The 26,663-nt window shown below is 37.0% G+C and overlaps 2 protein-coding genes across 6 annotated transcripts in view; one reads left to right on the forward strand and one right to left on the reverse strand.

The window, feature by feature from the left end:
- Positions 1 to 871, reverse strand: part of LOC139827315 (uncharacterized) — a 39,198-nt gene extending 38,327 nt beyond the window's left edge. Inside the window, exon 1 of the mRNA XM_071805494.1 lies at positions 358 to 871. Coding sequence (XP_071661595.1) covers positions 358 to 871 — 514 coding nt within the window. The remainder of the gene's footprint in view (positions 1 to 357) is intronic.
- On the forward strand, positions 1 to 26,052 carry SNX16 (sorting nexin 16). 5 transcript variants are annotated; one of them, XM_071803982.1, is made up of 9 exons: positions 1 to 160; positions 4,748 to 5,208; positions 8,918 to 9,004; positions 12,294 to 12,442; positions 17,940 to 18,009; positions 19,885 to 19,947; positions 21,368 to 21,504; positions 23,713 to 23,816; positions 24,105 to 26,052. In XM_071803982.1, the coding sequence occupies exons 2-9, from the start codon at positions 4,837 to 4,839 to the stop codon at positions 24,185 to 24,187; spliced, it is 1,065 nt and encodes a 354-aa protein (XP_071660083.1). In that variant the 5' UTR covers positions 1 to 160; positions 4,748 to 4,836; the 3' UTR covers positions 24,188 to 26,052. The 5 variants fall into 5 exon arrangements, with proteins under 5 accessions (XP_071660083.1, XP_071660080.1, XP_065689048.1 ...); XM_071803979.1 differs by having other exon boundaries at positions 48 to 160; positions 23,713 to 23,829; XM_071803980.1 differs by lacking the exon at positions 1 to 160 and adding an exon at positions 774 to 887 and having other exon boundaries at positions 23,713 to 23,829.
- Positions 26,053 to 26,663: the final 611 nt, after the last annotated feature.

Raw genomic sequence — 26,663 nt, forward strand, 5'->3', positions numbered from 1 at the left:
GACTCGTGGTCCCCGCCCGCTTCCTGCCCGCGCGCCGCAGGTACCAGCCCGCCCCCCGCCCCGGGGCGCTGTGCGGGGGGGGCGGGGCCGGGGCCGGCCGAGGGGGAGGGGCGGCCCCAGCGGCAGCGCGGCAGAGGGAGGCGGTCGCCGCGGCGAGCAGGTGAGTAGGGGCGCTCGCCCTGCCGGCCCGGCAGGCGGGAAGGGGCGAGCAGGGCAGGAGGCGTGAGGCGCCGTGAGGAGACGGGCGGGCGGGCAGGCAGGCAGGCAGACAGACAGACAGACAGTGGGGAGCTCGGGCCGGGGCGGCCGGGGGAACAGAGTCCCGCCGCCGCCCGGCCCGCGCCGGCCCCTGCGCACCTGTGCGGAGGCGGTTGTGCCGGGCCCTGCCGGTGAGGGGCGTCGTGGACGGTTGGGCTGTGGCGCGGCCGGGGCTGGTCACACCAGGGCGGAACGGCGGGGACGGAAACCCCCTTCCCCAGGCGGGGCGGGGGTGAGAAGCGGCGCCACCTCCGGGGTGGTGCCTCAGCTGTGGCACCTGCCGGTGTGTGGGGCCGTGCGGCTGTGCAGGGCTCGCAGGCCGTGCAGGGAGCCCGACCCCGCCGGTACCGCGGGCTTGGCGGCCGCTCCTGAAGTTACGTAAAAGGGCACGAGCGCGTTCGGCGAGCGCCGCCGGCCGCGCGCGGGAGTTGCGTCCCCTCCGTAGCGGTGCCGAACGCCGGGCGGGCCCGGGCGGCGGGAGCGCTGAGCTCCGCGCGGCGCTGCCCGCCCCACGCCCGCAGCAGGGACCCGCCGCTCCAGGGCTCTGCCGGGCGCTGGGAGCTGGCTGAGATACCGACGGGTTTTGTTTGGTTTCCAGCTGTTTCAGAACCATGAAGTTGTAGGCAAAGGTAGGCAACGTAAACACGTCCTGCTGTGAAATTTGGAAGGGGAGTTCTCCTCAGTTGTTTCCAACTTGGTAACAGACTCTTCGGGGCAGGAATTGCCCTCTTCTGTGTTCTTATGCATGCGAGGTGTGAATAAGTAGACCCCAGTTTTGAGTTCATAAACAGGTGAAATGTGTCATTAAACTAACTCGATTAAAGTCGGCACAGAATGTTGGGGTTTTGCTTTCTGTTTTGTTTTTAATTTTAAACCTAACTCGGCAAGTTTTCTCTTTAAATACTCCACTATTTCTTCCGTGGTGGCACTTAAATTCTAAACAAAAGCCAGCCTGACTTGTCCAGAGGCGTAATACATGTAACCAGATCACAAATAGTATCGCATAGCTAAAGGTCTTCTAAATCCAATTAGAACTGTTAAATAAGGATTGTTTTGTTTCTAATCAATTATCCTTGAATTGCATGGCTTACGTGTTTGTCAGTGAACATTCAAACCATTAGCTTAAAAGGATTTGGAATTGCGATAGCTGCAAGGTGGAGGCAAACCATTTTTAAGTGGTTTTTATTATAGTCCATTTGCTTAACCCGCAAAAAGGGAGGTGGCTGTTGTAAACACCCTGTAGGGTAAGTTGGTGTCATGCTGTTTTGTAGCATGTGACAGCAGGGTTCCTGGGACTCAGCCCTATCCTGTTTCAGATGGAGCAGTTCAGTACATCCAGCAAATATTCTCTTGTTTTTATTTCATTCTTATCTTACAGTTGGGCATCAAACTAAACCAAATACAGCTTCAGAACAGGGAACAAATTTCTTACAAAAAGTAAATACCTGGACAAGGAAAAGAGTGCAGCTGCTGGATTATCTCTTGGGGGTTCTGGAAGCTGGTGTGGTGCAATGATTCTACTGGTTTAGTGCAGTGACATGTGAAACCAGTCCATGGTGGAGCTTGGGTAGTAGCAGACTGTGCACCTAAATCTTCCATCCTCGTTGCACTCATATAAACAAGGATCTGTATGGTTTGCCCAGAAGTGGTTGTTTGTTTTTTGTTTGGTTTGTTTTGTTTTTTTACCAAATGGTTTTCTTTTCCTTTTATTGCATGACTTCATAGTAAACTTGTAGATTAATAGAAAAGGCTTGAGTCTGAAGGTTGTGACACTTATTTGAGCATTGTATTCTTTTTATAATGTTTAGTCTTCATAAAGTGTAAATTAATGTGATTTTAAACCCTGTTGTGATTCATACCATGTAAATATTTTAGATATTTGGAAATAGTTATATTTTTACAGTTTAAGATGGATTTGCATACAGACATATGTATATGTATGTATTTATGAGTCTGAATTCTGATGTAATATCTTTATATCTTTTTCTGGGGAAAAAAAAAATAAAGTACACAGTGTGCCCTTTTCTCACTTGACCTGACATTTCTGTTACTCAAAGAATACCCTTATGTTACTCTTCAGAGTTTATAGGAATCTGGATGTGATACTGGTAGTACCTCTTATTTATCTATGGGTATGTTTACTGTGTCAGATTGAGTTCAGAATATCCTTTAGAAGCAAATATCGTGACCATTTAATATGCATTGGGTCACAATTTGCAATGATCTTGCAGAGTACTAAAGAAGAACAGAAAATGTACCCTGGGAGCAGACCTAATGCAGTCCCACTGCTAATGAATGTTCAGTCAATGGTACCAAATGACAGTTTGTCTGACATAAAAGCTGCTGAAGCATGTGCAGTGTAGATGTCGGGTTCTTAATACCAAGTGCCTTGCTCTGCAAAGCTCTACAGCCTTCTCGAAATCTCATGAACTCCTGCGTGAATTTCACAAGATTCCCTGAGATGTGGGCTCATTTTCCTTTCCTGGTTGAGAGTCATAAAGTCATGCAGTAGAGCATAATAACCACTTTTAAAAAAATTTACAGATCCGTTGATTTTTTGCTAACTTGGACTCAACTGGGTTCTTATGTTTATAGTAATTTAATCCTACATGTCCCAGGAACGTAGCTGGGTGGGTCATTCTTTAAGGGTATGCTCTCAATTCCTTACTCTGGTAACATGGAAAAGTCACTGAAGTGTCAAGTGAAAAAGGAGTTACCCTATTTAGTGTTTTATGCAGATGAGAATATTGCTAGAGAAAACCGACCAGAGAATATTTTGTCTTGGTATTTCTGTATCTATTAAAAACATTTATTGTGAAGCTTATTGTTTGGGGCAGGAAACAGATTCACTTGCTGAGATATGGATGGAAAAAGGGATTTAGATCTTGGTTTAACTCCAGGAGAATGTCTTGTCACCAAGACAGATGTGACTTGATGCTTTCAAACTATATGATCAGCTGTCTGACATGTGGAGTTAAGTCATACAGCCAAGCACAAGACCATGTTGCCACAGAAAGTCAAAATCTTGTACCTGACCAGCAAGGTAAATCAACAGGAGTTTACAATAATGACATTTCTGCTCCCTTAGATACTGCAAGTGTCCAGCCTCATCCCACAGTGGAGCAGAGCTGCTCCCAAGGAGTCACTAACAGCTTGAAGTTTTTCTTGTTGGTTAAGTTCCCTGAGCTTTCTGACATACACAGTATGTGAAGATTTCCCTACATAACTGAAAGGATGAAGAAGTTTGATTTTATTTTTATTTTTTTTCCTTCACTCAAGGGGCTCTTTCAAAAGTATTTTTCACTCTTTCTTGTTGAAGCTGATTCATTTGGTATTTATTTCCTTATTCATATTCTCTAGGATTTATTTTAGCAAGAGAATGAAAGCATCACTTCACCCTGGCAATTAGGAAACTAATTTGGTTTTTGCTCCAGTAGATGATTGATTGTATATATGACATGAATCAGGTTGATGGTTTCCCTCTTCATGGCCACTTGCAGCCTCGTGGTTGATTGGAATACTCTTGAGTGAAATGGGTGGTGACTCAAATCCTGTTAATCCAAAGAGATGACCTCTAATTTGCATCTTGTAAGAGCTGTTCTCTGCATACTTCGTTAAAATAAGGAGATGGTGCTTTTTTGGCACTTTACTGCCGTCTTAGTTTTCTTCTGCTTTTTTAAAGAAATGTACACATGTGTGCACAAAAGGTTAATTTTTGCTTGAAATGGTTCTCTTGAAGAAAAAATATAAAGTCTTCTATTTATCTTTCTTTTCCTGAACTTGTTTTTTCCATTTTAATCTGCTGGAATGGAAAACTCACTCCTATTATAACGCTGCTTTTGATGTACATGCTTGTAAAACCTAATTGCTCCAATTTGAACTATAGAAATGGCACCCAGTTAAGATTGTTACAAATGTCTGCAGCATTATGTACAACAGAGTTGTTTTGAAAAAAAATATTTGTTTGAAAACAGATCCATTAAACTTCAGTGAATATGTAATAGATGCAAATAGGTTTTTTCATTTAAGTTGTTTACTGTGTAGTCTTTTGATTTATGTCATGTATATTGTTGCATGCATGTTTAGCTCATGTAGTCTGCTCTGGATGTCTTACAGAAGCAATTCTGAGAAAAGTTTCTGTACTGTTTATACTAAACATCTGCTAAAACTACACCAGCTTCTTATAAAAATTGCTGACTTTTTCAATAAAGCAAAACAGCACTTAAATTATAAAGGACAAAAAGATTTTTCTCTTTTGTAATCTTAGTAAATTTTAATCTTAAGAGTGAAAGACAGAGAATGTCTGTAAGGCTATCCATCAAATTGTAGATATACAATTTAAAAGCAACATTTTAAATGAAGCCAAATTTCTTGTGAAAATGTATACCTGTCAGTACCATCTCAACACTGATACAGATTTTTCCAAAGCAGTATCTTAGTGTTGCTTTTACTTAAAAATTACAACAATATTTTCTCTCCTTTACTGCAGGTATTGTTCTTGAAAAGAGGAGAAAACATGGCTTATGCAGTGAATGAACCTTAAACTCCTGGGCCCAAAACAGGTTTCTTTCATGAAAGATGGCAACACCATACGTACCTGTTCCAATTCCTATTGGAAGTTCATCACCCAGCTTTACAAACAGAAACCAAAGAAGTTCTTCTTTTGGGAGCATCTCAACGAGTTCCAGCTCATCAAAAGGACAGCTGGAGGACTCTGCCATTGGTAGTTTTAAAAAGATGAGCGTGCCTGACCAGACTGGTTCTACGTCATCTGCGTGTAGTAGTCCACTTGTTAGGACTAAGTTTATAGGTATGGATACATCCATAGAATACTCTACTCAGCCTGTAGAAGAAATAGAGCAGAATTCAGATTCCAGGACCTGGGAAGATCGACCATCCACACCTACGATACTGGGTTATGAGGTGATGGAGGAAAGGGCAAAATTCACTGTAAGTTTTGGGGATAGATAGTATAGTTCATATTCTAATGACAAGATGACAATTGAATGTATTTTGCATTCTCTTTTAGTAATCAATCTTACAGTTCAGGGATATTGGAGTACTTTATAAATACTAATTTAACTTCCAAGTACAGGAGAATATTATACCTGTTATAGAGGTGGGAAAACTAAAAATGGAGGCAGTGTTTCCTCTAATTGTGTATGTGGAATAGAAGGAATTCATTCTACTTCAGGTATCAATTTCTGCTAGAAAAGGCGTTGCAAGTCCTTGTGAAATTGAACTCGTAGAAGCTCTGGATAGTTAAATATCTTAAATAAAATGTAGTCTTTTATTTGAAATGAATAGTAAGACATGCTGATATTTGCCTTTTACAGTTATTGTTAGCGTACAACATTTGCATTATAGTGCAGACGTAGTTTTTGGCTTCTTGCATTGTTACGTTTAGTTTCTAATGCGGGGAAATGTTCTGAAAACAGCAGAGTGATATGTTGTATCTGCAATATCTCATGGCAGAAAACCAGTGTAACTGATTTATATGGATTTTTTTCCAAAATGTACTGTAGGCGGCAATTCAGATTTTTTTTTTACATGCCATAAATATATTAACACATTTGTGCATTTGTTTTTGTTATTGAAACATTTCTTTGAGATAACTCAGCAATGCTTGTGGGAGTAATGGAGGTTGGTTGTTACTAGTTAGTTATTAATAGTGATACTTTAGGAGAGCAGCAATCACAAATAGGTAAGGAGGAGAAAATAGCAAACAACTTTTTTTTCTCCTGTATTTTTGTTTTGGTTTGGTTTTTTTTAGGGAATTGTGGAATCTGCTGTCCTTAATGTTGAAATACTAATAAAATCATCAAGTTCTTTCTGCAAAAAATTAATTGATGCTGCTTTTTAATTATTTGGGAGAGATGGCTTGGCTTGTCATGAGGTTTTCAGTTTCTATCATCTTAGTGCAGGGTAGCATAAGAACCAATTTTTTTTTTTATATGTAGATTAAAATTTTAAATAACACCTTCAAAACTAAAACTATGTTATTATTAAATTGACAAGAGTCGGTCTGAAAATATGCCAAGGCATATTCCAGTTTGCATGTACAATGTTATCCAACTGTAATTACCATGACAACTTTGACTCCTTATTTTATGTAGAAGGCCAGGTTACAGTACAAATGAAACATTCTATATTGTTAAAATGCTTGGATGCATTTTCGCTCTTTCTGAATTCACTGCTGTGGTTATGTTTGTTTCTGAAGTGCATAATTAACTGGGTTTTCTTTCAGTTGCATCTTGAAAATAAACTAGCTATTGTGCATTAAAACCATCAAGTAATTAGTCCTATAAGTTTTGGTTGCTTCTGCAGTGCAAAATCAGTGAGACGGAAGACAGTGAAAATTAAGTTGAAATCAACTGTAAGAGAGGGAGACTCAATTGCTGAAGTTTTTTTACTGTTTGTTAGCATCTCATAGTTCCCAGGAGTATGATTTTGAATTACTTAAGCTGGGTGTTGTGCTAACTTCAAGAGTTAACTGTTAGTGCATGTTGGAACACAAGGCTGCAGAAGCTTATGGGAGAAGAAACCTAGGCTGAAAAATGTCCGTGCTTATAAGTGATTGGTCTCAAATGAGTTAGCAATCCCAGAATGGTCAATTAGCACTTTTTTTTTTTTTAAGCCAACTAGAAATGATAATTAGAAGCTCAATCAGCCAGAGATTTTTACTAAATATTGACATATCTTCATTGAATATTTTGCCTGGAATTATGTTAATTTGTCGATACTTGTAGGCTTTTTCCCCCAAGACCTTATGTGAAGGAATTGACGCTTGATTTTGTGATATTCTAATTCTTCTTCTTTATTAATTATAAATCTTAAAGACAAAAGAAAAAACAATAAAACCACGTTTTTCTCAACTTTGGCAAGAAAAATGTTTGTTTCAGGTTGACCATATTTTTTTGACCAGTAATCATGAGCCAGTTGTGCTCCTTATTACAATTAAGTTGACCATAATTTGTGAAGACTTTTTTAAAGTTGTCTAACTATTCAAAGTGAGGGTCACACTAACTGGATTTTTTTCGTGTGTGCATTTGTAAGCAATGCCTTTGTAGAACTTTTAGTAGAACAAAATAATAAAATACTTTTTAGCAAATAAATCCACAAGTATATTCCAGAGCTTCTTGTTCTGTGTTTTACTGTGTACTAGCAAAGAGTCTTGACAATTTTATATAGCAGTTCTGCTTTGTGAAATTTTAAGAAAATAAAAATGTTTATACTTTTGGTAAAACATTTGGACAAACACTTATACAGAAAATGCAAGGCAGAAGAGTTCAATTTTAATGCTGGCTTCACAGACATGTCTTGCAGCTTGGATTTTAAACTCTAATAGCTTTTTGATAATGACTGAGATATTGCCTCTGGAGTCCATGACTTCCACAGATGATACTGCTTGAAAGTGGAATTCTGTGTTTAAAAAGTAGATAAGAGAAGTGCTAGCTGAAAACTTGCTTTAATTTGCACCATAGTTATCTGTAGTTTGTGTAATTGTCTGCAATTTAATATATCATCGAATACAAAAATCTAAAAGCAGCCTCACATGTGTACAGAAGTTGGATAGTACTGGTATTATCACATGCTGAGACTGCAACAAGAAAAATACATTTATCAGTTAAGATAACTTGCTGTGAAAACACAAAATAAGGGAGAGGATTTTACTATGTAACACTTTAGAACATGTTTTAAATAGAATTTGCTTGAATGCCTATAAGGGGTTGTTTATCATTATGATTCAAAAAATATCTTTTTCTTCCTTGTATTTTTTAACTGGAGAGCACCTAGACTGGGAAAGCTAGCCCCATGCAGAAAGTAAGGTTGCAAAATGAGAACCCTTCTTCCGTAGTCACTGTTCAATATTTTTCTGGTTGAAGTTGTGTGTTGTTAGACTCATTGTGTTCAGGCATTTGGATATCGGTCCTCGTAAAAGGTAATGGTTTGATTTAAGAAAAAAAAATGTTTATCCATTTGCTTTTAAATACGATAATGGTACTGCTGTGCTGTTGTCTTGCTAAATCTGATTCAAAGGATCCATTACTTCAGTTCTACAGTGGTAGTGTAATCATTCTGATGCAGTTATCTCGGGAAGCGGTTGTATTTTGCGTGGAAAGAGAGAACCTAATATTCAAGACAAATGGAACCAAAGGAGGATGTTATTTTTATCCTGGTATCACTTTTCCTTGTGAAACAAGTCAGATGAGACTAAAACAATATAACACTCAGTAGCTGATTATTACAGTCATCTCAAATACAGATTAGCCTCAAGGATAAGTGAGTAAAAAATTTGGCAAAGGTTGAAGTAGATCACTAAAACATACCTCACTTACCTCTTTGATAGCTGAGACTTGTTTTTTCCTGGGGAAGAAATCTGGATGCAATTTCAGAAACCCTTAGTTACAGATAGAAAACTTAGTTAAATGTATTTAGGAACTATCGAAACTTCTTTAAATTTTGAAATTAGTTTATACTGTTCGTACTGATAATTAAGTTGGGGTGGGGGTTTTTGTTTTATTTTAAAATCCAACTAAGGACTTTCTTTAATCTGTGAGTTTTGTTTCATTAAGAAAGAAAGGATAATTTCAGCTTTCCAGACAATGGCAGTGTGAGGTTCTGCACATTTTTCTGATATTCTTGTTTTTCCACACAGGTGTACAAAATACTGGTAAAAAGAAGTCCAGAGGAAAGTTGGGTGGTTTTCAGACGGTACACTGACTTCTCCAGGCTTAATGACAAGGTGAGAATTATATTTTGGTGAATCCTCAGGTAAATTGCCCCACTCTTCTTCCATATTTCGTTGTGTCTAACATTTTTGTCTCTTTTTTTCCCTTTCTTGCTTTTTTGCTGCATATAAAACACATACTATATTCATGAATGAAAAACATATGATTCCATATTTTTTCAAAGATACAGGAAATAGCTACAGCTGGTGTAAAGAAGGTCTTTCTTCATCTGAAGCTGTTAGTGTGCTTCATACTTTATTCCTAGTCTCTGTGATAAAGGAAATCAACTCTTTAATAGTTGTATTCCTTGCATGGAAATAGAACTAGAAGCCTGTATTCTCTTGCAGGGGAATGATCCAGTAAGTATTCAGTCCTTTTCAGTGCAACAAACTACTTTTTTCATGATATAACTGAGGTTTCATGAACATAACAAGTTCTTCATCTGATAGTCAGTTTTCATTCATTTTCAGTGTCTTTGAAGTTAATTGGGAAATACGATATTAGATTTTTGAAGCTGAAGGCAGAAATGCTGGGTAAATAGGAGTTCTGGATCAGCAACTTAATATTTTTAGAACACTTGAAAGCAAAAAATGTTTGTCTAAAAAGCACAAGTTTGTGGGTTTTGTTTTTAATTGGTAGTGTTTGGCTATCCCATATAGCATTATTTCTATAGAAGCATAAAAGTAGAAGAACAGAATTGCACTTGCCTTTTCCTTGTCCTATTGTTCCCTTTCATTGCAAGTTTAACATATTCTCTGCTATTACATTCTTTCATGTTTAAACTTGTAACTTTTTAACACTCCCTTTTTTTAACCCATAGTAAGGGATTTTTTTTGTATGCCTGTTCTTCTCCTTGGATCAGTGTGCCTAATCAATTAAGAACTTAATTCTGCTGAAATTTTGAATATGGACTTGAACTTATACATTTCTCTGGGTTCTTGGTTTGACCTATTTGAGTATCTTTTTTGCTACCTGTAAAACATCAGTGTGGTCTAAAACTACCACAAATTGTTCAATATGCATTAGTTCATAGAGATTTCTTTCTGAAGAAATTTCTGTCTTTTAATTGAGTCTATCCTAAGTTAAGGAATGTATTGGCAAAAGTGTGACTTCTTTTGAGATGATGACGTTCTGGGGATTTCAACTTATTTCAGAAGTGAAGTCATGCAGAAGTTTGTATTTTGGTCAGCTATGTCATACATAGGTCAAGAATTGGCTTATAGGTGTTGACTTTTTAGTGTGATTATTAGTTTGAAAAATTAAAATGCCAGAGTTATTCATTTTAGAATAGGTATTTATATTTTACAAGTGAAATCCTTAGTTTTGCAGTCAAATCTTCGACAAAAATGTTTGGCTTCTAGCATGATTTATATGTGTTAGGATTTCTGTTTAAAAGGAAGAACTTTATTTTCCCTTGTGTCACTGACTGAAGCTTTTTCATCTTTCAGTATACATTGAAACTTTTATTATGTTCCTGTTCTGTAATTCTCTAGAAGTTTCAGAACTATGGTATGTTTCAGTTCCTGGAGCTGACATTGCTGCATTATAAAAAGCATAATGTCTTATGAACTGAAGAGTAAATGGTTATATGCATGCATCAGTGGTTCAAAAGGCCCGGTGAAACACTTCCAGTTCCTTGTTCTCTAATAGCAAATATAGACATGAAATTGCATGCATGCATGCTTTCAGGATTTTCTGTACCCTGCCTCTTAGAAATCCAATATAAACAAATACACTGTTTTATAAATCCTTTTCCTCACCATGTGTCTTGAGATTGGTGGCAAATTATTAATTTCCTGAAGTGGTATTAGAAACTTGGCATTAAATGCCAACTGAATTGAGTAATCGATTGCTATCATGGCTCAGTTTGAAGTATTAACAAAGAGGGAGTGGCTTTTCAGGAAGACCATTCAAAGACAAAAGAGCAGTATGTTTTGTATGTGTCAGGCATTTACTCTCAAGTCCAAACTGAGGTGAGAGCTGGACTTCAGCAGTGGGTAAATTGGACAAAGTGTGAGAATAAGAATGATGTCACAGTGGGGATGTGTAGATAAAATAAGGATTAGATGAATGACGAATGCAGCTCAACTAACTAATAGAAGCAGCTAGTGAGCTTAGTATTCTTTATTTGCCCTGATCTGTCAAAGAAAATAAAGAAGGCAACATGGATAAGCTGTAGGATCCTATAAAGTGTTATGTGCTTCACCAGTTTCTGAAGTAATTTTAGTAAGGAACAGCTAGTAAAATAGAAATGAATAGGAGTAAAAGAGCTCAAAACCATGAACTCTCCTTTTATGAAAGAAATGACTAAGTGCGGTCCCAGGTTAAGAACTGAATAGATTCAGAGTGTGAGCAACAAGTTCTTAGAATGTCAAAGCTGTCTACTTTGCTGGCAATGAAAAGGTTATGAAAACTCCATAATTACTGAAAGAACACAAATAAAAGATGGCAGCAAAGGAATCCAATGTAAAGGAAAGATGTGATATTGCCTCTATGGGTACACAAGAAGCCGCATGATGATCTCAAAGTCAAAAGTAACTGAAAAAACCCACAAATAGAGATTGGCACGAGGATAGTAGTACAGACTTCTAAAGACTAAGGCAGAAGTGCTGAGATGCAAGATGAACTGTCACAGGATGCTAAGAGCAATAGATAAAGTTCTATAGATCATTAGAGCCAGAAGTAAGGGAAGGAGGCAGTAAAATAACAGATCTGTTACTTGAAACTATGGGAAGCAACTAGCAGATGGTACAGAAAAGATTGAAATACTGTCTCTTGCTGTAATATTAAAAAAATTCCATTTTGGTGGATGCTGGAACATGACAGAATATGAGGGTTTAGGAGCAAAGGCTGAAATACAGACATTTGGCTAGATGCATACTTTTAGTTTTGTTTTATTTTTAAGAACAACTAGTGGATTGGAGAAGTATGTGAAGAATACCCTTCTGTCCCCAAAAAATGCTGGGAAAAGAACTTTGTGAAGTTTATTACTATGCTGGCAGAGATGTTGAACAAATAATGAAATGGCCACTCTTAAGAATGAAGAAATTAACCATTTTTCCCTGAAACTGTCTCTCATGTCACATGTGTAATCTATCATAGCATCATTTTGATTGGAAGAGATCCTTAAGATTATGGAGTCCAACCATAACCTAAATCTAGCACTAAGCATGTGATGATGTAGGGGAGAGACATGTAGAAAAGATGCTGGATCCAAGCAAGTCAGTGCCCTGCGTCAAATTCAGTATTTCATCAGGACTTTTTTTCTTGGTTTTCTTCATTTGGTTTTGGTTTTTATTTCAGCTAAAAGATATGTTTCCGGGCTTTCGGTTGGCCCTCCCACCAAAGCGCTGGTTCAAGGATAATTATAATCCTGACTTCTTGGAAGATCGTCAGTTGGGACTACAAGCATTTCTCCAGAACCTAGTAGCTCACAAAGATATTGCTAACTGGTACGTAATAAAACTTTGCTTGGGGCTTGAGATTTTTTTGTGTTCAAAGTCCTCATAGAGTATTCTGGGCTCTGGCAGTATGGGACATACACAGTAAGGGACTTCATTAACATTCATGTTGTGCATTTTGTCATTATGTGAATTATTTGGTGTCCTATTAATCCCATCTTAACCTAAGCAAAAAAGGAGAATTGCAGTATTTTGAATTGTTACGTATTGTCTAACGTTTTAAATATCACAGTTTTTAGTTTAGTCCCGTGTTTATTCCTAAAACATTACTTCTATGTGCTGAGTGCAGAATTGACACATTGTTAATTTATATTGAAATTAAACGTTAGGCTTTCATAATGGAAGGTACCTGCTCTATTATGTGATTATTTCTTAAAATGTGTATTAAACTAAAGGGCTCTAATTTACGTGGTGTGATACTAATAGAAGTACCTTTATAGATTGTTTTACTTACGTAAATGTAAACCACAAATCAAAAAATACTTAAGAAGAGTCTGAAAAACATAATGTGTTTAAGCCACAAAGTGCAGAAGTCTCTTTGAACATCATATTTTTTCATACAAAGTGTGAAATTCTTCCAAGGCTGGAACATGAGTATAATTCTGGCAAATTAAATATAATATATTTTTAATATAGGCCAAAAGAGAATTCTGGTAAGCAAGTTGCTAGAGGCAGAGCAGTTAGTTCTAAAAACCTTTTCCAACACCAAAAGTAAAACTATGAGGTTGCTGTACCAAAGATACTTTGAGGAGTGAGTCTGAGGAGCTGTCTTCATCTGAAACTTCATTAAATATGAAATTCTGTGGAGAAAACAGCATTGCCTCGATAATTTTAAAGGAACTAAAATGTAAAAATGGTGAGCTGTGGTGTAAGACCATATAATAATCATATTTGCTTTACTTTTTAGTAGAATGGATATTGTTACATTTGGCATATTTTTATAAGGCATTTAACTCTTGAATCTGAGAACTAGAGATTAGTATAAGTTTGACTTTTGATACTGCTTGTAATAAAAATCTTGAGATGATAAGCAGGTAAATAAAAATAATACTTCAAAAAGTAATAACGTCTTTTGCAGAGGGAAATCTATTTTACAAGTAGTTATGAGGGAGCTCATATAAAATTATTGAAAGACAAGGGGAAAACAATTGATGGAAATTTAGGAGTATTACATATGGAGTTCTGGATCACGATTATGGACACTGGTGTTCAGAACATCTGGAAGTTATCTGGAAAAGGGAATGAACAATGAGATCATGAAGTATCATAGAAGGATCCCAAGGGACTGAGTGACTAATACCACTTGTCGTGTCATGAAGTGCAAGATGATAGTAAGTACATACATACAGAATTATAAAATCAATTGGTTTTTACAATCTGGAAAATAACTTGGTGTTGATACAATTTTCTTAAACCAGTATTCAACAGTAGTCAAAAAGTTGCTTAAAGATTCTTGAAGGGGAACTTGAAAGGAAAAAAGAATGTTCTTGCTGTGGGAATATGAATTGCATTTCCACATAGTCCAGTGCTGAAACATGGTATTTGATTGTGAAAGAGGATCTGCTAGAAACACAGAGAAAGCAAGCTAGGACAGATGAAGCTACTGACGAACTTCCCTGCAAAGAGGAGTTCTGTTCTCTTTAGTCTGCTGTCTTGGGAAAGGGCTGGCTAAACAGGGTATATGAAATCATCAAAGGGATAGGGAAGGTGAGTAAAGAATGTTAATATTTTGGATGATTCATAGTCATCTCTCAGTATGTCACACTGACTTGTGAAGCTTTGTTGTGAGATGTCGGAGACAGAAAGCTTAAATGGTTTCAAAAATGAAATTGGGATCAACATGTGATTTTCTCTCTAAGTGGCTATTAAACATTATATGGCTGAAAAATGTGGCTGAGAATATGAAGAACTTCATGATTATTAAATTACAGAATAACAGGTGTGCCAAAAAAAGGGAATTGTTCTCTAAATGTCACTTACGTTATGCTGCTGGAGACAGACTAGCAAGCTGTGTTGATGTTTAGTCTGCTTAAAGGCTTTTTGCTTCATTTTGATGCAGGTAGTTTGATATTTCAGCTGGCTTGTTTGTATCTTGATGATGGTACATATTGGACAAAATAGTGTTTTTCATAATTGAAGGCTGAAAACCCAAAATATAACTTGTAGGCTGCCTGGCTCATCAGATCCAAAAGGGAATTTAAATGTTTGTGGAATCAGTTTGTATTTTGGTTAATGAACAGCTAGTTAACTGAAATGTGGTTTTGAGGAAAACTCTCATCTTGGCTGTGTCAGGCTCTGCATGAAGATTAATTTTTTTTAATAAGTGCATAACTTGTTGGTATGGCTTATGTTCTAAAGTTTGTATCTATGGAAGGTCTGGATTCCTCAGGAAACTATTAAAACTAGGGAGATTTGATCTGTCTGATTTTTTTGTTTTTTTTTTTTTTTTCCCACCCACTTGTTAGAGAATAAAAGGTACTATTAATGGAAATTAATATTTGCACCTTACATGAGCAGTGGTGAGCATCTGACCCAGCTTCCTCCTTAAAAATTCACTATTTCCTTCTACAGTTTTGGAAGTAAGTCAAAGTGGGTTGCACCAAAATGGAAGGAGCCTTTTCTCTTTGCAGAGAAGTCTCTTTCATGTCTCTTTATGCAATGTATTGTCGTTGAGGTTTATTGACAGAGAGCAATACACACTTCAAAGACAGGAGACCTTATTTGGTATACCTATTTTTTTTAGTAAAATTAGGTTCACACAGTAGTTTAAAGGTACAGTATAGGAAGGTATGCAGGTGACTAAATTTGGAGTCTGTGTTTTATGTATTTTTTTCCTCATATTTTGCCTTGTATTGAAGATTCAGTGATGAAATTGAAATCCACCCACAGATTTAATGTTATCCAGGGAGTTTCATATAACCCATGAAGTAGGAGAAAGAAGTTTAACCTGCTAAGCAGAAGTGTCACCTGATGTTCTATAGATGACACAGCTCTCCTCTGCCTCCACGCTATGTCAGAAGCACCGTGAAAGGAACAAACTGGCTGAGCTGCTGTGGCTTGTGTGCTGTGCACTGGTGTATACTGGTGTGCACCAGCAGGGCGGCTGCTCCTGAGGGGGATGTCGGCTGGCACGGGAGCCAAGAAAGAAGCCATGTACACTAATGTCTGTTACATGATGCTAACATTTATGCCATCAGGTGCATATTTTAGATAAAATGTTTTCAGGGACTTGTGGCTTCAGTTTTTTGACCTCCTTATGTAAAGTAATGAATCTACAGCTTTCAATGTCAAGAAGTTTTGAAAACTACAGAAAAATAGTTTTCTGCCAGCAGCTGTACGGGGGGAAAAAAGGGAGGGGTTAACCTGATGTAAGTAGATGTTATATGTAGATTGGATATTTTTGCACATTTATTTTTCTGGATGTTTCATTTTTCACTCACAAGCATTACTACATGTTATGCCATTTTAATGTTACTGTTTAATAACACAAAATTACTAGCAAAATGTAGAAATCAAATACTTATTTTAAAATATGTTTTAACTGAGCTATGTGACTAAGGATGAAGGTATTGAAGAAAAATGGCAAGCAGAAGTGTTTCCACATAATGAATTCTTCTGCATTAGGCATATGTGAGTTCATTCAGCATCTTTATGAAAAGAACAATTCAACCATTAAAAAAAATGGACTTGAGCATCGCACTGGAAAAGTGTCTCTTCAAGCGGATTAAACTGGAGAGGAAAAAAACAACCCTGGTCTTCTTGAAAATGTACTTTATATGCCTGAATGACTTTTCATTTGGTTTGAGGTTGCTTTCTGATAATTTAACTAATGACTTGTTACCATTTATCATCTTTAGTGTTGAGTGCTAATCTTGGTTTAAGTAGCAGATTTTTTTTTTTTTATTTGAGTATGTGGGAGAAGGTGTTTTAATAGTACAGGTTTAGACTATGTCTTGCAGAGGTCATGGGTTGATTAATTTTAAAAAGTGGAGAGTACTTGAAAAAAGAAAGAGTTATCATATTTGTCATGTAGGTGAAGTGGGGAAAGGAATGACGATTGATAATAGGAGAAATTTTTTCAGGTTGGTGTAAATGTTTATGAGGTAAAGGTGGATATGAAGACAAGAATTCTTGTGAAACATTGGCCCAAAACGAACACCTCTGTCTTCACATGTGCAATGAGCACTTGAAAGCAGGTTTACAAAAATACAGCAACAAACTGAAAGTTTAATGTATTTTAGATAAATATTCTTCAGAGCCTTTCTGAAACTAAAAGTGATGGTATAATCAATTATTGCTGTTAGGTGAAGAAATTTCTCTCCACATTTTGCTTACCAAACCTGAAGCTGTTTGCTTAGATTGGTAGCTGGGTAGAAGTTTGATTTCTTGTGTTTGTACTTTACATGTGCCTCAAATGCAGACAATGATCAGAAGCCAGAAAATTAGTTCCTTTTGCCCTTACCCCCTCATGGGACTTGGGTGGGAGGAAGAGACAGGGAATTAGTTTGGATTTGCATCTTCTATTTTTGTGCATTCGTTGCAGTAGGAGATGATTTAAAGACTTACAGTAGTGAGTGAAATCACAGAATTGCCAGTATGTTGCTACTCACTAATTAGTTGTGAATAGAATATTCTGATTGGTGGTTATTTATAGAAGAATGAATACAACAGAGCAGGCAAGTCTTAGAAAGGTGAGTAAAGGAACATGGTTGAAGATGCTTGTTACATTTCACAGAACTCTTCAGTAAGATGCTCAAAATACTCTAGTAAACCACGAGATGACTCATACTCCCTTCTGGCCTTTGCAAAACAGTGCACAGAGGGGGATGGCAACTGTTACACAATTTTACGCTATTTTGAGTTGAATGCATTAGTTTGACCTGCATCTTTATAGATGCTATGTAGTATATCCATGGCACATTAACCTTGTCACTACTTATTCTTTTATAACTTATTTTTGTGTGTATATATAATATATACTGTGTGTATGAAAATTGTATACTGGGTATAAATCAATTGACTGTGATCTTAACAAAGCAGAGGTACAGAAAAATGCTTACTTCCACTCTTGTTTCCTGAAGGGATCTGCATATGGATTTTAGCAGCATACTCTTTCATCCATCTTTTAATATTTATTTTTCACCAGGATAATTTTTCAAACCTCATCACTACCAAAGTGATAAACTTGTTTGTCAGTTGTCATGTAGCATACAATTCTATGAATATTTGAAAAATCATGTTAAAGGTGACTTACTTGCTGTTTGAAAACTCTTAAGTGTACTTGTGCAACTTAAATCAGATTTTAAATACTGTCCCTTGTTAACATACACAACTGAGACTTAATAGTTTAGCATTATTTTGAATACTTGGGTGTAAATTTGAGGATAGATGTTTGTGCCCCTTAAAGAAATAGTGCCCTTGTATGATCATATGTAAGTGTTGTTATTTTTTGTACTTAAAGTAATTTGCTCTCTTTTACTTGGTAAAGCCTTGCAGTGAGAGAATTTCTTTGTCTGGATGATGCTCCAGGTCCTTTTGACAGTCTAGAAGAGAGCAGGGTAAGTGATATGTAACATGATAAAAGGAGAATGCAAAAGGCAGTAGTTATTGTTAGAATATTGTAAAATCTGCTGAACGGTGTGGAATGAAAAATTTTTATTTCTGCTTTTTCACAAGAATTTCCAGATGGATGTATTTCTTAAACTGACACAGTCTGATTATTGATGCACGCTGATAATCCTCAATTGCTGTAATTGATCCCTGTCCCAATATATCATCTTTCCCTTTTTGCCTTTTATGACAAGTGGATGAAATTTTTTTTAGGGCAGCTATTTATATAAGGCAACTATTAAATATGTTTTGCAGGTTTACATTCAGCACGTTGTTACAAACTGTATAACTTAGACTTCAGGTCTTGCAGTAAAATGTTCTTGCTGTGGAATGTAATGGAAGATTAATTCTGACCACGAAAGATAGTGTTCTTGCAGATAATTGAGTAGTGTCAAGTAGTGTTGTAAAAGAGCAACCTTTTGACATGCAAATCAGCATACTGGACAAATAATACTGTTTGCTGCAGCTTATTTTATTTGAAGTATGTTTCACTGGCATGCAAAGCTATATCAAGTCTGTCTAGAATGGGTCATCTTAGTTTTCTTGCTTTATAGAATAATGATATGTTTTTAGAGATCATGGATGTTAAGTGTTGCTCCTTCAACTAAATTTATATTTACCAGTTTGTTTTGTTTAAGTGGGATTGCCTTGGCTCTTGTTAAATTATTATGTACATCTGAAGGATGTGGTATGTTTTTTTGTGTTATGAGCTCATATTTGATCTCTATACATAGCTATTCAGATAATGAATTAAACTTAAGTGCCTTCTTCATAGAGATTTTCATCCTGCATACTGTGGTGAAATCTCATAGGATTTTAGGCAAACTATTAAAATAGCTGCACTATTATAGTTTCAGCTATTAACCATTTCTGTAAAGCTTATGATACAGCTGTCATAAATTCTGGTCTCCAGGCGATACTCCTCACTATTACAGGATGGTTGAGGTTGGAAGGGACCTTTTGGGATCACCTACTCCAACCCTTCTGTGCGAGCTGGGTCAGCTACTGCAGGTTGTCCAGAACCATGTCCAGTCAGGTTGTGTATTTTCTACAAAGGAGACTTCACAGCATCCCTGTGCAACCTGCTCCAGTGGTTGATCATCATCACAGTGAAAAAGTAGTTTTGTGTGTTCAGTTTCCTGGGTCTTAGTTTGTGACCATTATCTTTTGTCCTGTCAGTGGGCACGACTGAGAGAGAGCCTGACTCCCTCTTCTTTATTGCTTCCCATCAGGTATTTATACCTATTGATAAGATCACCCCAAGCCTTTTCTTTTCCAGACTGAAGTCCCAGCTCTCTTATCCTCTTCTTACACGAAAGATGCTCAAGTCCCTTAATTATCTTTTAATTGTGAGCCTTGGGGTCCTGGTGGACAACAGTCACAGAAATGTAGGCAAAATAGTCAGTCACTAAAGCTTTTTTTTTTTTTTTTTTTTTTGTCATATCCTTGACAACAGTTTCCACAAGTCCTTTCCCAGCCATGTGTTTCATGATCTACTGAGGAAGGAAGCAAAGCTCTATTCCAGCTGGCCTGGTTCTGTTGCCTTTTCAGAACTTATGGGGAAAATTGGTCCCACCTGGGTATTAGAACTGTACCAGGCTCCAGGTGTCCAGCTCCTCAAGGTGCAAGATGTCTCATTACACACCATTTCCTGATAGGTCTTTCTCAGCTTCTGTTCACCTTTCTGCTGTGGTGGCATCCTTCAGATTGTGTCAATGTTTTTCTATTCAGTTGTGAACAGTGACTGCCTTTCCTCAGGCAGTTGATACACAGACTGCAACTAGAGATGAGTTTTTCCAAAAGGCTTTTTTTTTTGTTCTCAGAACAATGAAACAATTCACAACACCCATGGAATATTTGTAGTTAAGCTGTGCATAAATCTAAAGGTAGGAGTGATATAAATTAACTATATTCTTAAGGAAATAATGCCCAATTTTCACTTAGAGCATCAGCAATCCTGAACAGTTTTACAAAGTACACTAGAATTCATTTAATTGGTTTGGATGAAACAGGATGACTGCTTATCTGGAATGATTGCTAAAGGAATCACTAAAAATACTGTGTGAAGAATAAATTGCATACCATATTTTCTTGGCTCTTGTAGATGTGAATAAAGCTGTGGCTTAACTGATGATTGGTCTTCAGTGCCTGTTAAACAAGATAAATTTGCTATTTGAGGCAATAAAGTAATTTAAAACTCAGTGAAGAAAGAAAAAAAAAGGTTATTGGGTTGAAAAACACTGCATTTGTTTGAATTGTGTGATTACAGGCAAACTTAACATTTTCAAGAAGTTGGTAAGTCTGCTTCAGTTAAAGCCAAGAAAATAGTAGCTTCTTGATGTTTGTAGCCCATTTTAGGCTTTGAAAAAACAGCTCTGTTCTTATGAAATGTTTATATTCAGTGGATCCTGTGGATTAGTGGTTCGTTGCATGTAATGTTAAGCCAAGAAAGCCTCTTATATTGGTTTCTTGTTTAGCAAGAACATGTAAAGTATTAAATCAGAATTGCACGTTCCTGTTGGTACACTTGCTCTTCCCAGTAGTAGACCAGCAGGCTCTGTGCCAGCACTTCTGTCACTCCCTGCATGCGGTGGATGTTGCATTGTATGTTGGCTCTTCACATTAAGCTTTGAGATAGCACACCCTGATGAATGTCACAGGAAGCAATATATACCTGTCATGCTCAGCCGAGTAACACAAGTTCCTTACCACAATTGAGCAGTTAGTGTTCTTTGCGTTTTATTAAAATTTTTCAAAGTTTTTTTTGCAGTGGTCTTCTTACTCTCATGATTGTCGAATTTGTAACAGCTATTTTGTACAGAACTGTACAATTTTGTCTTTATCCTGGGTAAGGGAAGAACGTGCATTTTATCCAGATATTTCTGGCATCTTGGAAATAATTAGATACTTAGAAATTGACTTCCAAGTCACGTGAAAGCAGAGCTTAGATGAGGGGAAGGGGAAGTAGGGAGTTCAGATGATGTTCCGTGTAGGCAAAAAGGTTCAGAAGTAGGGACTGTGTACCAAAGGAGAGGCACCGCTTTCTAAAGTCTCTTGTGAGACAAACAAATGATGTGATAGAGTATATTCATTGCAGTTTATTATAATAAATTCTTTGTTCAAAGCAAAGCAGCATTGTTTTATTAAGGACAGAGCTTTTTTAAAAAAGTTTTTGTTCCTTTTAATGAAAATTAATACAAAGAAAAGCAGCTATCATTCTGTCATAGGTTGATGTTTCTAAAAGAAAAATCAGTAACATCAGTCCACCAAAGTTAAATGGAAGATGCTCTTAAATTTGTCTTCTAGGCTTTCTGTGAAACTCTGGAAGAAACAAATTACCGTCTACAAAAGGAACTGCTTGAGAAACAAAGGGAGGTTGAATCGCTGAAGAAATTGTTAAGTGAAAAGCAACTTCATATAGACACTATTGAAAGAAGAATTAGGTATGTAGAAATTTTATGGAGTTTAGAAGTTTCTTTCCATGAACGTATTTTCTCTATGTAGTCACAAACACCAGTTTTAAATATATTATTGGGAAAAATTTTCTCAAAATAACCACACACAAAGCAGCATTTTCAGTAGGCTCTCATATGCTGGCTAAAAAGTTGTTGTTTAGTACATGTGACTGAGAAAGTGTTGTCCCATCTTTTTTCTTCTGAGGTAACAAGGATTATGTTTCCTGATCCTTTAAATCCTGTAAAGATAAGGCAAATATTCCATTCTGGTTTTGAAATGTTGGATATGTGAAATGCCCTGCTAGAATTGAGAAAAGTGGAAAAATTGCTTTGAGTTATAAAATTCCACCTGTACTCCGAGTTTTGACAGAGCGCAGTGATCAAACAGTTGTGTCTGTATTAATAATGTGTAAGTTTGTTCTGAATTGTCCACAGTGATGCCATAGGCAGCATTTAAGTAGCACTGGAGATCATCCATGTAAATCTAAGGCAAAAATGGTGGAGTTGTATTATAAAACTTTGTGGTGCTGGTCTACTAAATTTTGTAGAAGGCCCAGAAGAGTTGATGTTGGACTGTTCAGTGTCCTGATAGACCTGCCAAGTCAATCATTCTGGGGTTTCCTTACCAAAGGAGTAGATTCCCGTGGTCCCTTTAGAAGTTATTGTAACATTACTTGGGTTGGTGAGTCTAGCATATCCAGTTTGACTAACAAATCACATCTTTGGTTACAAGATTTAAGTGAACTACATTTGGAAAAGGATATAAATTAAATTGTTGCAGTTTGAAAATTCTGATCTGAATACCATATTCAGTTTGTCGCTTACTCCTGAAGGCAGGTAATTCTGTTTGGAAGATGCTTTCCCTGTTTGATGAGATGGTTATGATGTATTGCTGGCTTTAAACAGCGAAATAAAAATTAAATAATTTGCACTTGGCTAAAACGTCATTGTAGGAAATTCTGTGTGACTAGAAATAAGAAGGCATGAGTAGCAAAAAGGGATTTCATTTTTTTTATTACTTTTCCTGAAGACAGACATTTTCTTAAACACACAAACACTCTGCCAGTTTCTTGGACATTTAAAATTACTTGAAAGTTGGTCAAGTAGTATCTGAACTCTTGATGGAAAATAACTCCTGTGATTTTTAGTTGTAAAAGTTTCCAAGTGAACCTGTGACCTCGTTTAAGAAATTCAGCTTGTCTGTTAGGAATTGAAACCAAATAAAACAGGTCTGCCTTTGGCCTCGTTGAAGTGGAATTTTCATCTGATTGCCCAACAAGAATTAAGCATCTTTTGCCTATAGCTCTAAAGGCCAAGTACCTAAAATATATGTGAGGTTGGAAGGGACAATTGCACAAGGCTTGTACATGTGATGCTGGATTTGGCCCGATCATAGGCACATAATCATGTTAGAGAATACTGCTGACATATTACTTATAATGAGTGCATTAAAATAAAACTATAGAAACAACGGTATTAGAGTAATTTTAAAAGTAGGTGAAATACAGTAGTATCACTTTTAATACAAAACTGTTCACAAGATTTTCTTTCCAGTTCAAGTGGCAGCTTTCAACACTAAAATGATGTATGGCTTCCACACAGAGCAATACTTTGGAAACAACGGGGTTTTTATAATTTTTCATGACTATGTTCCTATTTTCAGCCATTTGGACTGCCAACTTGTGTTGCTGTTAGGAAAAATATTATTACTCATCTTTTATTAGTAGGAAAATTTATTGCTCTGAAACCTAAGGGGTGACTTTAAAACTACAATCAGAGACTTGGGAAAGTGTTGAAGAAGTCTTTTCATCATCCTGCCTGTCTTCTGTCTGATTATGTTTTGGTTATAAACCACCTGCCATTCAGGCAAGATGTGTGTGATTTAGATCATCTGCTTGTAATTTCTTACCTGAAGTCTTAATCACTCCTCTGGAACTTGAATTCTGTAAAGCCACTAAATTGTGGTGCAGTGAGAGGACTGAGTTTCGTTTAGGAATAAGCAGCTGGAGCAAATAAAGGGTTTAACTAGCAATCCAGTGCAAGCCCTGCACCTCTGTAGTAATAAAAGAAATGGGGCATGTAGGAGTGAGATTGATAGGGTCCCAGAAACTGCATGGTTTTAATTGAAACAAACAGCTCTTCAGTGACAAACGTTTGCTGTACAGATTGGTGGTACTCTGTTCTTATTTGTTGTAGGGATTTATCTTTAGGAAAAATGACTCGTCAAATGTCAGGAGAAGGAAGTGAGTGCAGTGGTGAGGTGGAGTCCTCTGCAGTAGAAGCCGACCAGGGAACGCTGGGTGAGGACAGCTGGTAAATACTCTTATTTTACCTATATTTTAATCTGTCTTAAAGTATATTTTTAAATGTTTGGTCTTGCATAAATTTTGCACAGCTGAGGATTTCACCATTTTATTGTATCTCTCTCTAGCTATCCTATATCTCATAAAGGTCCTCAGGATGGATAATTTCAGATCTGGAATAAGTAATAAGTTGAACAAGCTTTGTGAATGTATTGTGGGCATAAAAAGACTATGGAGAATCATACTAGTTTCCATTTGACAAAGCTTATTGATCTGTTGTTGCAGCTCGGATAAAGAAAACCATGAGGCGTGCTGGAGTGGCTCTGTGGCTGAAAATTCTATACCAGAAATTGAAGTTGCTGAAGTAGCGTATACCGCTGATGAAGAACACTAGAGCAGCAGCGGCTGCTGTTACCCGGGAAAGGTTCCTGTTTGGGACGTACTCTGTGGGTAGGGACATAGAGTAGCTGGGAAGAACTTTCAGCAAAGAGCAAGAGTGCACATACTGAATGTTTACATAAATCCTTTCAAATTATTAATGAAAGATATATACCTAGTGCTGCTTTGATTTCAGTTTTTATCTAGCCTTTATATATTTAATACATTGAAGTCTAATAAGGGCTAAAATCAGCTGAAGTTTAGAAAGTGTACATACACAATTTGGCTGACTTTCCTAGCGGAGTGACAAAAGTTTCATGTTGACTCACCAAACACATCCAACTCGCATGTCATGTCTTACTGCCGATGTGACACATTTGATGTGTTCATCTGTTTGGTATTTGTGTTTTCATATTCTTATAGCCATAAATGAATGCTTGTTGAAGTAAAAATGGACTCATCTTACGTTTAATAAGAGTGTAGAATGTGTTGGTTTTAAATTCTAAAGTTGAAGAATATTTCTCTGGAAATTTTAATGCAATACAATAGGAAAGCGTACAGTACCAAGAGAAAAGTACTGAAAATGGGATTATAGTTGGACATTAAAAAAACAAACAACTGATAATTTTTGCTGAAGGAACTAATATGAGACCCCCAAAACACTGTGTATTTTCATCCCAAGACAGCATGCTGTAATACTTTTTGTTTGGTAATGCTGCTTTTAAAATCTGGGATACATTTGCCATATAGCCATGTTAACAATAAAATCGGTGAGCTTGCCTTTTACTTGGAACACTACCTCTTACCATCTTGCTAACATACATTCATGTCTGCCTAAAAGTACTCCTGATTGTATGGAGATGTTTGAAAGACTTGTAAAGAAGCCATATTTTTTCCTGTGCAGTTCATAGCTAGATTGAATCTAGTTGCAATGTATTTTTGTTTCAATATATGGTACACATGGGGGTATTTCCGCATGTGTTCTATAGCCTATTTTTCAAAATGTATTAAGACAGGAGATGCACTTTATAATTAAGACCCCATTGTGCCAAGTTCAGTTGGCTAATTGGTTGAGAAAGGGGAGTTGCAGGGAGAGGACTGTGTAGTGCCTTTTTGTATTTTACTTGTTCATTACTGCAGAATTTTGTTACAGTGCTCTGGGTCAGCTCTGTGGAATCTTTGATGCAGCTTGTTTCTGTTCTTCAGTTATTTACTGAAAGTGCCTTGTTTTATTCTGCTTTTCCAATAGGAAGAATGCTGTTCTGTTTTAATCTTTTTTTTTTTTTGCCCCTATACCACCCCCATCGTTGTTTAATGTTGTCAATATGCAGTGTCTTTGTGCTGGAGTTTTCAAAGGGAGCTTTGTACTTCAGGCTGTGAATACAATGACCTTCATGCAGAACTGTATAAACCTTCCTGGTGAAATAAAACTATGGACAAAACACCTGTCTTCTCCATTGTAGAAAAAATGTTCAATGCCTTGTCTAGTAAAAGGATAATAGTACTATTAGAAAGAGACATTTCTTACCTCAGTGATTTCCTGCAGTTACTCAATTTATTGTCTGAGTTCTGTTTGTACCAAAAATTGTCTGCATGAAAATGAATGAGAATTCTGTAATAAGACGCCAGAAAACTTACTGTACTTCTGTTGAAGATAAAAAAGGAACTATTTTCTTTTTACATTCTACATGAATCCTCATAGGTGTTGAGTGAACTCAATAAAATTTTGGCACCTTATTGAAAATTCATGTGATCTTTTGTCAGATGTCACATTTGAAGAGAAGGTTGAACTGTGTATATTAAAATAGTGTTAGCTTTACAACTATCCATATAAATGTTTTTAAAATCTTGAAAAGGTGTTTGGGTCATACTTTCTGAAGTACTTCACGTAAATCTGCAAATCCAGTCACTAAAGAAAGCGTTAATATAATTTACAATTAAGTCACAAGAGGGCAAAGGAATAGAAATTTTGTTGTGCTCTTTTTTAGATTTATAAGGTACGTTGCTAACCCCAAGTATTTAGTATCACATGGATAGACAGTTTTGTTTAGGGAGACCTCGATTTTTTATTTTAATTAAACTGAGCTGAAAAATGTGAATTTGTTCAGCAGCCATGTGGTGTCCCTTAGCCTGAGTTATCGGTTAATGAATGGCTACCCCTGCAAGGAACAGGTGAAGTTTGAGGTGTGTGACCCGTGGTGGCCTTGAAATCCTGATTGAGGTCATTTTCAAGTCTGTCCTACACTGACTTTTTTTCTAGTGTGCTTGCTTCCATTCGGGCACTATTTCCACCCATTTCCTTCTCATTTCACTCACTGCTGCAGTTTTAGTACAGAAGAAACCAACTTTCAATTATTTCATTCATGAGAATTTGACAGTGGAATTCTGTGCTCTTCACAGTGAGCAGGAAAGTGTTCAAACTGGAATTGTAACAGAGTGAACTGTAATTACAGGAATTGCAACCAG

This window comes from Patagioenas fasciata, chromosome 2 (genome assembly GCF_037038585.1).
Source record: "Patagioenas fasciata isolate bPatFas1 chromosome 2, bPatFas1.hap1, whole genome shotgun sequence".
NCBI classification, from domain to species: Eukaryota; Metazoa; Chordata; class Aves; order Columbiformes; family Columbidae; genus Patagioenas; species Patagioenas fasciata.